A 12,782-nucleotide genomic window follows, 5' to 3' on the forward strand; every position below is an offset into this window, starting at 1 on the left:
CTGCGATCATCCGAGGTGCTGCCTTGTGTGCCTGACTTCTTTCCCATGGCATAAAGTTTTCGAGATTGACCAGTGGTGTATAACACAGCAGTAGGTGCGCCATTCTCTTGACCATACATTTATGTCAGGGTGCATGTGCCACAGTCTGTCCTTTTGTCAGCTGACATTTCATACAAGTTTTCAGATTTTTGGCTACGCTTCTTTCTTCCTTTCTTGCTGATGATGTAGTATTTCTTCAATCTCGTCTCTTGTCTTGGTCTGTCAGTTGTCTGATCTAGTCCTGTCAGTAAAGCTCACACTGTTTCCAGAGTTTGTTTGAGGTTTTGTCTGTCTGGCTTTCGCAGCTGGGCACAGGCCTCCCAGGTCAGTCTGCTCTGGGCCACGGTGGCCTAGAACAGGGTTCCACTCTCACCCACACATGCTCACTGCCTCTTCCCAATACCGACCTACCTGGTGCTGTGCAACCTCTGAGGCTTCCTCTTGCCTCAGCCACTCCCCTGCTCACAAACCTCGTATGTTAGTGTCCAGTTAGTGTGTAGTTTATGCTCCTTGGATACTAGGTTAACACCAATAAGCTCAGCTTAGTTATGGGATCTTGGGGCATTTCTTTCCTTCAAACTGTTTTTTTTTTTTTTCTCTTTTTATGTTCCACCAAGAGTAGGATGTTAATTATAATGTGAATGGATAATTCTCTTTAAAATTAAAAAAAAAACCCAACAACTATTTTTACAGAACAGGGGTTAGAAGAAGGCAGGGCCTAAAGGATTTATGGACACTGTCTTTAGCTCTGACTACTTTTTTTTTATTGATTTAAGTTTAATTGTACTATGATGAGAAAAGATACATAATTTCAATTTATCTGAATTTGTTAACATTTAAAAACATATTTTAGGGCTGGCGAGATGGCTCAGCAGGTAAGAGCACTGTCTGCTCTTCCGAAGGTCCTGAGTTCGGATCCCAGCAACCACATGGTGGCTCACAACCACCCACAATGAGATCGGACGCCCTCTTCTGGTGCATCTGATGACAGCTTCAGAAAATTATGCCAGAGCCAGCGGGGCTGAAGCGAGCCTGAGCAGAGGTCCTGAGATCAACAGCAGCCACACACATGATCGAACACAGTCATCTGTACAGCTACAGTGTACTCATACACATAAAAATGAAATAAAATAATTCTTTTAAAAAAAAACATATTTTAAGTAAATAGAATTGCATCACATTCTTCTTTCCCTTTTACCCCAACTCCTCCCAGAGACCCCTCTTCAATACCTGCAATGCCTTTTGGTCTTTTTTTTTTTTTTTAATTTTGTCATATTCTTTAAAATTTATAAAATATTGTTAACATAAAAATGAGTATTATAAAAGTTTGATATAAAAAAACAATCAATTGAACATCTTATCTAAATGCTTGTCTACAGCAATACTGAAAATACATACATTTTTCTCAATATAAATTTTAAATAACTCCAAACATATATTAACTGTATATTTTAAAATAATACATTACTACTAGTTTTTTTAAATGAACATAAATAAAGTCTTTTTGTTTGCTTGTTTTTGTTTTGTTTTTAGTAGAGCTTAAAATCTTGGCTCTTACTGTGATACAAGCCCAAAATAAGAACAATTTTTAGACACTAGAGTTCATTGTAATAAGGCTGTACTTCAATGACCCTCAAATCACCAAAGGATTTTACCTCCATCGTAGCTAAGCTGAGAGTTGACAGTTCTGCTGTGCCAGGGAACGAACTGTAAGCACAATTTTTGGATACAGATGTCCTGCTATGGTCAAAGCTATTTGACTTGAGTGATTGTCTTCATTCTCAGCCCACAGAGAACAGGTTAAATTCATTTAAGAAATGGTGTAGGTATTAAGATGGTCTATCCATGAAGTAATTCACCAACTGTTTCAATGAACAGTTGTTCTGCTTGGAGGGTGGTGCAGACATTAGGTGCAGGTAAGAATCTGGTTCATTAGCTGTGATACTTTGGAAAAGCATTCATCTCAGAGAAAGAGTAACTTATAAAGTCCTCTTCTTCAAACTTGATACAAGAGTTACAAATGTCAAGCAAAGCATTCAGTCTCACTCTTTGTAGTTCTCTTACAAGCCACCTCCCAAGTTAATTGTCTACATTTCTTTTGGCTGTATAAACAATTTTGAAATATGTAAGCTGTTCTGAAAACCACAGTATAGTGTAAAAACATCAAATAAACAATCCTATTAATAGAGAGACTGAGATAGGAGAAGCATGATTTTAAGACCATTATGTGGTACAGAGCAAGACACTATCAGGTACAAACAAGCAGAAAGTGTGTATGGATTGGACAATATTTCTCCAATTACCAAGTTAGAGAGACAACTGGATGATAGCCAACAAATTTCTAATTCCTCATACTTTTGAATTTCAATTGGTTAGGATATGTGGTAATATTAATTTTCATATTAATATATTAAGAAAAAGTAATTGTTACTTCCTGTTATTTTTGTTGTTAGAGGTAGAATTATGATTGTGTGGGTTTGTTGAAAGATTGCTTTCTTGCTTCTTCTAGGGTGTAGTTTTGCTCCTTATGCTGGTTTTTTCCATCTATTATCCTTTGTAAGGCTGGATTTGTGGAAAGATATTGTGTAAATTTGGTTTTGTCATGGAATATCTTGTTTTCTCTATCTAAGGTAATTGAGAGTTTAGCCTGGGCTGGCATTTGTGTTCTTGTAGGGTCTGTATGATATCTGCCCAGGATCTTCTAGCTTTCATAGTCTCTGGTGAGAAGTCTGGTGTAATTCTGATAGGCCTGCCTTTATATGTTACTTGAGCTTTTTCCTTTACTGCTTTTAATAATCTTTGTTTAGTGCATTTGGTATTTTTATTGTGTGACAGGAGGCACTTCTTTTCTGATCCAGTGTATTGTAGTTTTGTAGGCTTTGTATTGGAGTTTTATAGTCTTCTTATATGTTCAGGGACATCTCTTTTTTTAGGTTAGGGAAGTTTTCTTCTATAATTTTGTTGAAGATATTTACTGGCCCTTTAAGTTAGGGGTCTTCACTCTCTTCTATGCCTATTATCCTTAGGTTTGGTTTTCTCATTGTGTCTTGGATTTCCTGGATGTTTTGGGTTAGGAGCTTTTTGCTATTTTCATTATCTTTGACTGTTGTGCCAATGTTTTCTATAGTATCTTCTGCCCCTGAGATTCTCTCTTCTATCTCTTGTATTCTGTTGGTGATGTTTGCATCTATGACTCCTGATTTCTTTCTTAGGTTTTGTATGGCCAGGGTTGTCTCTCTGTTTTCTTTATTGTTTCTATTTCCATTTTTAGATTCTGGATGGTTTTGCTCATTTCCTTCACCTGTTTGGTTGTGTTTTCCTGTAGTTCTTTAAGGGATTTTTGTGTTTCCTCTTGAAGGGCTTCTAGCTGTTTACCTGTGTTCTCCTGTGTTTCTTTGAGGGTGCTATTTATGTCCTTCTTAAAGTCATGTATCATTACCATGAGAAGTGATTTTAGATCAGAATCTTGCTTTTCTGGTGTGATGGTGTATCCAGGACTTGCTATGGTGGGAGAATTGGGTTCTGATGATGCCAAGTAACCTTGGTTTCTGTTGCTTATTTTCTTACACTTGCCTCCCACCATCTGGTTATCTCTAGTGCTATCTGCTCTGGCTAAATCTGACTGGGGCCTGTTCTTCCTGTGATCCTGGTTGTGTCAGAACTCTTCAGAGTCAAGCTATCTCTGTGATCCTGTGATCCTGGGCCTGTTAGAGCGCCTGGAAGTGGCGCTTCCTCCAGATGTTGTGGGTCTGACTGTGGAATTTGTGCCCAAGGTCTGCTTAGAGCACTGGCCCAGACAGTCTGGAAGGAACATGTGCCACTGGGCTGGCGGAGTTGCTTCGTGCCTGGGTCCTGCTGGTCCCAGTTTCTCTCTGGCTACTTTCAATGAAAATGGGTCAAGCCCTCCTCCTATTCATCCCATGCCAAGTGGTTAGCTCATGATCTCTGAGCATCTAGGTGTCCAGAATATGTTATTCATGTGAGTTGGGGTGTCTGTGGTTAACAGTCTGGATATATTAAAAGACAGAGTAGAAAGGGTGAGATCCCCCAGAATGTCACAGGAATAGGTGTGATTCTCTTAGTAGCCTCATGCAGCTACTAAGAAGCATCCTAAGCGACTGTCTTGTCAGGGTGATGGACTCAGATCCATGCCTCTCAGGGAGCCTGAGTCAGTGCTGAGAACAAGGCTGCCCAGAATCTAGAGGATTTCAGCAATAAGGAAAAGAGCAGCATAGTAAAACCAGGAGCCCAAAGAGGAGGGGCCAGAACCCCAGGAGTAGGGCAAGAGCCTCGTCGGAAGTCTGAAGAGGGTGGATAATAAATGTCCAGAAAGCTGCCTTACTTTTCAGACACCTAGAATTTACACTGTTAGGCTCTCAATAATAAGGCTTGTTTCTGGGTTCAGCAGAGATGTGCTATGATTTCAGCTGAAATAGTAATGCTGAGATACTGGCAGGGGCACGGGTGGTGTGGGAAGTTGATGTCCTTGACAGGAGATCAAACAACCACCACTACCTTTGTCAGAAAGTGTTTGAAGTATTGTAGTGACAAGTTTGGAATTTATGTTTCTTTAAAAAATCAGAAATTGTATTAAGAATATGTTCTCATTTTAATCCCAGGTGTAGGATGTGGGGCTGCTTCAGACTGTCCACAGCGGATATGATTTGCCTCATGCTCTAGCAGGGGTGCGATTTAGCCAGTGGCAGATAGTTTCTGCGATGGTGTGACCTTTGGAATTCTGGGGACTCTCAGAAGGTATATAAATAAATGCAAGGGCCCTGAGAGGCGGGGCTGGCCGTTGGTTGGTGGCGGTGGCAGATTACTGAGTAGTTGTGTGCAAAGGAAAAAAGAAGAAATTAGATATCCTGATGGAGAATATCAACCTTGCCCCAAAGAACTTGAGACCCCAATCAGCAGGAAGTAATCTAATGATAACGTTGCCCCTTTCCCCTCTATCCCTTTTTCTCTCCTACCTAGTGCTAGGGGGTTGAGAGGATGGGAAAAAGGTGGAGAAGGGTGGAAGAAAGAAGAACCCACAGAGTAGCAGAAGACTGGCTGCAGAAGTGATCTTGTTGAACCCCATGCATGTGGGTGTACTCAGTGTACAGTTAGAAGAACAGCTAGACAGTCATCAGCAGATTTGCTGGAGACACTTCTGAAAGGAAAACCCACATCAGATGCTGAAAAAGATTTCTGCTAAGTACAGCATCTGATCAGAAGCAGATGCCCTGCTGTCAGTCAGGAGTGCGAAGTATAAAAGATCTTACCTGTTAATCTCACTCACACATGCCACACACCGCTCTCAATCTTTCACGCTGTGATGGTAAACAATCTATTTCCACACTCTGCAGTGCTTGGGACGGAAAGCAGGGCGCTGTCACACCAGGCGAATGCTCCACATACAGCTACACCCGAGTCCACTTTTCTACTTCTTTTTTTTGTTGTTGTTGAAATTTTTAAATTTATTTTATGTATATGAGTACACTGTCACTGTCTTCAGACACACCAGAAGAGGGCATCGGATCCCACTACAGATGGTTGTGAGCCACCATGTAGTTGCTGGGAACTGAACTCAGGACCTCTGGAAGAGCAGCCAGTACTCTTAACCTCTAAGCCATCTCTCCAGTCCCTTTATTATTTTATTTTTCTACTTCTGACTCTGGCCCACGTTGTAAATGATTAAGTTTTCAGTACTGTCAGGGAAGCACAGGTATCCAGAAGAAGGAGGTACCCTGGGAGCTGGTAATTTTCCATTGGCTATTCTTTGCCTCTTAATGTCTGAAATGGCATACACAAGCTTATTCTGTTGTTTTTATATATGTAGCATGATAAAAGAGCTTCCAATAGAGACCACACCGTAGAAAGGAAAAAAAGCCTTGTCAGAGAGTAATCTGTTTTAGTAAGAAGTGAGAGGAACCCAGTCTTCGGCTCCTACTTTATGGTTCACTGGGATGACAGATGAAGGAAAAGTTTTGGAATTTGAGACCGTCTGGAAACAATCTGTTCCAGGTATAACTGGATTGTGGGATCAATGTGGAGAAAAGGAAGAATGGCAGCTCAAAGCTTGCTTGTTTGTAGGATGGCATCCAGGGGGACTTTAAAGCCTTTATGATTACTTACAGGGTCTTGACACGTTACCATAAGTAAAAGACCCGTCTGTCAACAGCTATCAGGAACTTAAGTGTGCTAACAGCAAAGGGGTTCCCAGTTTCATGGGTGAGACTACAATACAACAAAGGTTACAAAGGTCCTGTCAAAAATGAGGACAAGCAGTTTAGATGAGAAGGTCAAGTCTACTTTCTAACTACACAAACTCTGTATTTACTCAACTAAGTTATCTGGGTCACATGTTCAAGTCAGTATTTCATCCCCACAGAATTAATACAAAAACAAGCATCTAGACACTTTTGATGAAACAAACACAATTTAATTAAGTTTAATTAAGACGCAAAGTGTTAGAAAATACAAATGCCCAGAGACAGCTCTGGAAAGATTTCCCTGTGAGGAGTTGGTTTCCCATTTCTTATAAGTCCCTCTTTGAGATACTTTGGCTGTGCAATTGGCTCATTGTTACTTAAATTATCTATGCTCAAGAATGCAAGGTCTTTGTAAACTGGTTCTGGTCACCTATACATCTCAAAGATTTTCTCTGTCTATCAAAGTCACACTCTTCTGCACTCATCTACTATACTCGTGTCTTCTGGCATGGATCATTTAAAGTTCACGAAAGGGACTTGCAAGCTTTAGCTCTGGAAAGGCACTGAGCTGGAAGTTACAAGATACAGGCATTTAAGCTATACAACTCAAGAGAAGCCAGTCTTGCCAGACTTCACATTTCCTCACCCAGGGGTCTTCCTAGACAAACATACATCTCTAGGTTAGACAAAGTAAATATCGGTAGACATTTCTAGTCATCTCCACGCCTTAAGGAGAACACAGACATCTCAGATGTGTAAAGTAGAAAGAAAAGGTGACTGACGCTGACATAGCTCATCTCTTAAAACCACACAGAGCATCTTTAGATGGAAGAAGGGGTAGCCTTAACTATTAGTGAAAGCCACTCTGCTTGCATCTCTGAGGAGTCAAGAACTAGGAATTTCCTCTTCTTACTGTGTTCCTTCTCATCCACCTAAGCTTCTACTTCCTAGTCATCTTCTCATAGGGACTTCCAATTCTGCTAATCAAAGCTCTTTAATATAACAAATGTTTTCCATATATATGCCAACCCATCTGTTGATAATAACATTCAGTTTAATGTAAACCACAGAGCATCCTCATCTTCTGTAGACTTCTTTGCTCTCTTCCCTTTCTCCCCTCTACCTACCTGGTTAGAGACAGGGTCTTGCTGGGGTTGGCCAGCTTCCCAAGTGTTAGGACTGTAGACATGTGCCACCATACCAAGCTTTGTTTTATATATGTTCTTATTGTTGTCCCCGGTCATATACAGAAACCTATTTGCTCAAGTTTGCTTCTCTGGCTATTTATTTAACTACCTAGTAAAACCCATGTTTGGGGACATGCAGGTCAAGAGACTGACACATGACTGTTCTAGCCAAGGCCCAGTAGTCAAAAGACACACTCCTTTTAAAGATCCATTCTTCACCCTAACTCATGTTAACTACTAATTTCTCCATGGGCTTCTTTCAAAGTGTGCTGATATTCACCAGTTTGACCTGGTACTAAGGGTCTAGCTGTCCATTTTCAAAAGGATGAGTAACTACAAAGTTTTAGCACAGTTAATTCTAGCTTGCAAGGTATAGCAGTAGTAGATTTCAGCTTATAAACCCATCAAACTTAAAAAGTAGACTTCTCCAGCACTTGGGAGGCAGAGGCAGGTGGATTTCTGAGTTCAAGGCCAGCCTGATCTACAGAGTGAGTTCCAGGACAGCCAGGGCTACACAGAGAAACCCTATCTCGAAAACCAAAACCAAAACCAAAACCAAAACAAACCAAAACAAGTAGACTTCTTCCTGGAAGCTGGTTGCTAACACAGAGGGGGACAGTTTCACTGACTAATTGTTGACTTTCATTCAGACTTCCTCTATGACAGAATGTTTCTATGTTGTCGTAAGATTTATCCTGTCCCAAATTCAGAACAGCTCACTGAGGATGTGGAGAATACTGCCCACATTTGCAGTTTTAAAGGAATAAATTCAGTGTGGTGGTTTGAATGAGAGTGGCCTCCATAGGCTCATATATTTGAGTACTTAGTCACCAGGGAGAACTGTTTGAGGAGGATTAGGAGGTGTGGCCTTGTTGGAGGAAGTGTGCTGCTGGGGGTGGGCTTTGGGGTTTCCAAAGCTCCCAGCAGGCCCAGTCCGCCTGTCATTCTGCTCTGCTTCCTGTTGCATGATGATGAACTAAGCCTCTGAAACTTAAAGCAAGCCCTCAAGTAAGAGCTGCCTCCTCATAGTGTGTCTTCAGAGCCACAGAATAGTAACAAAGGCAGAAGCTGGTGCCAGTGACTCGTGTATTGCTGTGATTGGCCTGACCAAGCTATTTGTTGATAGAGTATGGAAGACTTGGATTCAGAAAAGTGGTTAACACTCTAAGTGGGGTTTAATGGGCCATCCTAGTAGGAACACGGAAGACAGTGGTGCTGAGGGTGGTGTGAACCACACAGGCCCACCTCAGGAGGTTCAGAGGGAAAGAATATTACTGGCTGGTTTAGGAACCATTCTTGTTATAGTTGGGTAAAGAACGTGACTGCTTTTTGCTCTGTCCCAAGAATTTGCCTGAAGGCAAATGAAAGAGCTTTTAAGACAGCATGGTATAGACTGCTTGGTATGGTTTTATTAGTGATCACTCTTATGCAGATCTACAGTGAAAAGGAACAAGTGGGTCAAGGAGAAATACAAAATGTACAGTTTGAGGAGAAAAGCAGCACCGGAAATGTGATGTAAAAGACAGAGGTCCCAGTGTTCAAGGAGAAAAATTTAAGAAAAGCCTCATGCTAAGTGGAATAAAGGGAGTGGTGCTCTCTTAGGCAAGCCCCACCCAGCCAACCCAGCCCCGTAGGAACTGAGAAGGCCCTAGGATTCCCTAGGTTTAAAGAACAATGGAAAGTTTAGGCAAAGGAAAACCAAAGAGGGGGTTATCAAGCAGGAGAACCTGGCAGCTTAGGACACGTGGTTCTGAATTTGGAGTCAGGATGCTGTGGCCAGGCTTGCAGCAGGAGAATTGTTGCCTGGAGAGATCATTGTGTGTGAAAGTACTTTTTGTCTTGTTAAATACAGAACACAAAACATTAGCTTTTCAATTTTCATTTATCAGTCATGATATGTACAAGCAAAACACTCACAGAAACATATACACTAACTGCTCTAAAGTACTTCATTAAAACAAAGGTAAACCAAGCCATTCAGAATAAAGAAAAGTCATGAACAAAAGAATTAACATAAAATATCAATACTTACACATCAAAGTGGTCAGTTAGCAAAACAAAGCTAGCACTTGCTCACACAGAAAGACCAAGGGACCCCTACCCAACATTACTTCACTCCATCTCCCTCTACCTCTTGTCCCTCAAGCTTCCCTCCTTTCACACTGGGGTACCAGTGCAGGAGGCTCCTGGATGTGGCTAACCGTGCAGCAGCTCCCAAGACAGCCGTGGCTGTACTTCGAGGAATGTAGAGCTTCTGAGAAATCTGGTGCTGGGGGGACAAAATGAAAGAGAGCTGGTCTATGGCTCCTTGACTCTTGTCCTTGCCCACCGAGTCCTCAGGGCTATTAGAAACATCTTCATTCTTTAGGCTCCCCGGAGAGCTTTCCACTAAAAAGAGAAAAAACAAAAGAGTCCTTTCAAGAAGTTCTCCTGCTCACTGCCTGCCTCTCCCAGCATAGTTCTTCCTAACAAGTGTAGTAGCCTTTTCTGACCCGTGGCAGCCAGTCAGAGGGGATGCTACTCAGAAAACAGCCATGGAGAGCAAAGACTCCAACCTGGGGATCCCACATTAGTGTGAAAATGAATACTTACAGGCTGAGGGCCAAGAGAGGAACACATGAGTGAGGAAAGGGATGTCAGAAGAATGAACGGGATGAAGTTCAAATCCCAGAGAGGAGCCCATAACACCCTTCTTGCTTTCCAGTACAAAGGAAAGCGATACTCCACAGGATGTATCCGCTATTGCCAAATGGTTCTAAATTCCAAGTCTGTGCCAGAGTCAGAACAAAGCTGTAAAGGACCACCTGTTAACAAGACGTTCTCTACTGACTTAAGGAAGAAGTAACCATGGGAACGAAGTAGAGTCCTGGAGCTCGAACACTCCAGATCTAGCAACCACTGCCCGGATGGTAGACACTCTTAGGTGGACAGGCTAGACCAGTGCTAACTCCTTCCCACTAGAGATGCTTTTTTGCCAGAGAAACTTTATAGGAGTCTGGTATATAAAACAGGCATATAAATTAAATGTTTACTGGTATTTACTGTTATTAAAGATACAATCAAACTTGCATACTAATATGATGGCTGTATTTTTTTTCACAAAAGGATCGAATCTTAGCTGAGTATTTGATACTACAAGGACAAAGAACATCTTCAATGTTTTTCTTTTAACAGTATTTTCATTTTATTATCCACACTGAGAATACTGCTTCACTAAAATGTATTATAAAATGACAAGAATTATGTTTTAGATCATTTCAGAAATTGTTGGTAAAATTCTACCATAATCTTAAAGGCAAATTTCATTCAATTTTTGAAAAAATGAAACTTATCAATACCTCAAACATTTAAATGCAATTCAATCCAAAGAGACACTAATTTGATACTTAGATGGACACTTTGATACTTAGATGGATACTTAGATGGAAGGACAACTGGAAAATAGGAAATTTAAGTCTTTTAAGTCTTTGTTTTCTATAACTGAACCATTATTTTGTATTGGTTTTTGTTTGTTTGAATACAGGGTATCACATGGTAAATTCTACCCTCTGGAACTCATTCCGTAGAACCTCTGATCCTCCTGTCCCACATCTAAGTGATGAGATCATGAGGTTAAAGAGTGCTTGGGCTGTGGGCATGCTAGGCAAGCACTTTATTAACTGAGCTCCATCCAGGTCCTAGCCCCCACCTTTTTTGGGAAACCTTTATGTTTCTACAGGCAGAAAGCTTTGTACAATGAAAGCACTGCAGTTCATGACAACCTCATTTAAAGTATGAGCCATGGTGTTTCAGACAGCATTTGTTGGCCAGGTCATGCTTCATGGCATGTCAGACTGCAGAGTGCTCATCTTAAGTGCACAGACAAAGGCTGAAGCTTAGCACTGTGAGGCAGCATGTGGGAGCCCACCACAAGTACTCTGGATTCATTGAGAGTTTGAGCTGAGGGGCTGGAGACATGGCTCAGTACTTAAGAGCACTGGCTGCTCTTTCAGAGGTCCTGAGTTCAATTACTAGTGCCCACGGGGCGGCATATACAACCGTAGTCTAATGGAATCCAGTGTCCTCTTCAGGTGTGTATACAAAATACTCATATGCATCAATAAATAAATGAATAAATCTTTAAAAGGTTTGAATTGAGTTTTGGTGGTTGCATGTTCAAAGCCTTTACTGCTGTACATTTTCACCCCTCACAGATTTAAGAAGCTGATTCCTAGGCCAATGCTGCAGTTAGAGAAGAACTGTCATGTCCTGGGGCAGAGTAAACTAACTTGGCTTTATTCTACAAAGTCCTGCTTTAGTGGGGTACACTGGGCATGCACCTGCAATATCCGTACTTGGGAGAGTAAGGAGGTTAGTAATTTCCAGGCCAGTCTCAACTATGTAGCAAGGTTCAGTAGAGCATGGGCCACAGAGCAAGGGAAAACCAAAAGCCAAACAAGCCAGCCTGCTTTAAAAATTTCAGGCGAGTTTAAGTCTGTTCAGCAGTACAGTCAGTTTGACATCCTGACAGTAAACCACTGTAAGCAACTGATAGATGGGTAATGCTATCTTCAAAACATAAGTTCAATAACTTCAGAGAAAAATAAGTACAATCTCCTTTATCTTTGTATGTTAAGCACATAATACATGATCTATTTTCCTTAATATTTGTGGTAAGTTTTATCACAGAAGATTTGACAGTGTATTCTAAAAAAGTAATATTCTGACCATAAAATTATGAGTAATGCCCACTGTTAGCATCCAGAACCTGCCTGCGGCAGATATGTGGGCAGGTCCACAGACCTGTCACCAGGGCAACGGCCACCATATTCCAGAATCCAATGGGTTCAGCTCCCACCTTTACCTGGACTGCTACGTCACGACATATATATATATATATATGGGTACTTTCCTCCATCTTTTCTCTCTCTCTTCCTGCGCTGCTACCCCCCTACCCCCTTCCAATTAAACCTCTTACACATGAAACTGCCTGGGCCTGGTGTCTGCAGACGCTTCCTGCTGCGACTCAAAACCCATCATTTTGGTGCCGAAACCCGGGAACAAGGCAGTTTGCGTCTACCGACCGGCTCCTCACCTCCAGGGCAGACAGGGTACACAGCCACGTGGAGCGGCCACTGGGACCCCGGCTGCCAGGTAGAGCAGCTCCCGCCGCTGCTGCCGCCGCACAGAGAGCACTCCCAGTACCCCTTGCAGGGAGTGCTCCCAGTACCACCACAGCGGCTGCCGCCACTGCTGTGCTCCCAGTACCCTGCGCAGGGAGCGCTCCCAGTACCCTGCGCAGGGAACGCTCTCAGTACCACCACAGCGGCTGCTGCTGCTGCTGCGCTCCCAGTACCCTGTGCAGGGAGCGCTCCCAGTA

General features: G+C 42.1%; 1 protein-coding gene across 7 annotated transcripts in view; it reads right to left on the minus strand.

The window, feature by feature from the left end:
- Positions 1-9,286: 9,286 nt before the first annotated feature.
- Positions 9,287-12,782, minus strand: part of Tdrd5 (tudor domain containing 5) — a 78,716-nt gene continuing 75,220 nt past the window's right edge. For all 7 annotated transcript variants that reach the window (XM_031385611.1, XM_031385586.1, XM_031385634.1 and 4 more), the window contains one exon: positions 9,287-9,811. In XM_031385611.1, coding sequence (XP_031241471.1) covers positions 9,531-9,811 — 281 coding nt within the window. In that variant the 3' untranslated portion in view covers positions 9,287-9,530. The remainder of the gene's footprint in view (positions 9,812-12,782) is intronic.

Source organism: Mastomys coucha, unplaced genomic scaffold (genome assembly GCF_008632895.1).
Source record: "Mastomys coucha isolate ucsf_1 unplaced genomic scaffold, UCSF_Mcou_1 pScaffold1, whole genome shotgun sequence".
NCBI classification, from domain to species: Eukaryota; Metazoa; Chordata; class Mammalia; order Rodentia; family Muridae; genus Mastomys; species Mastomys coucha.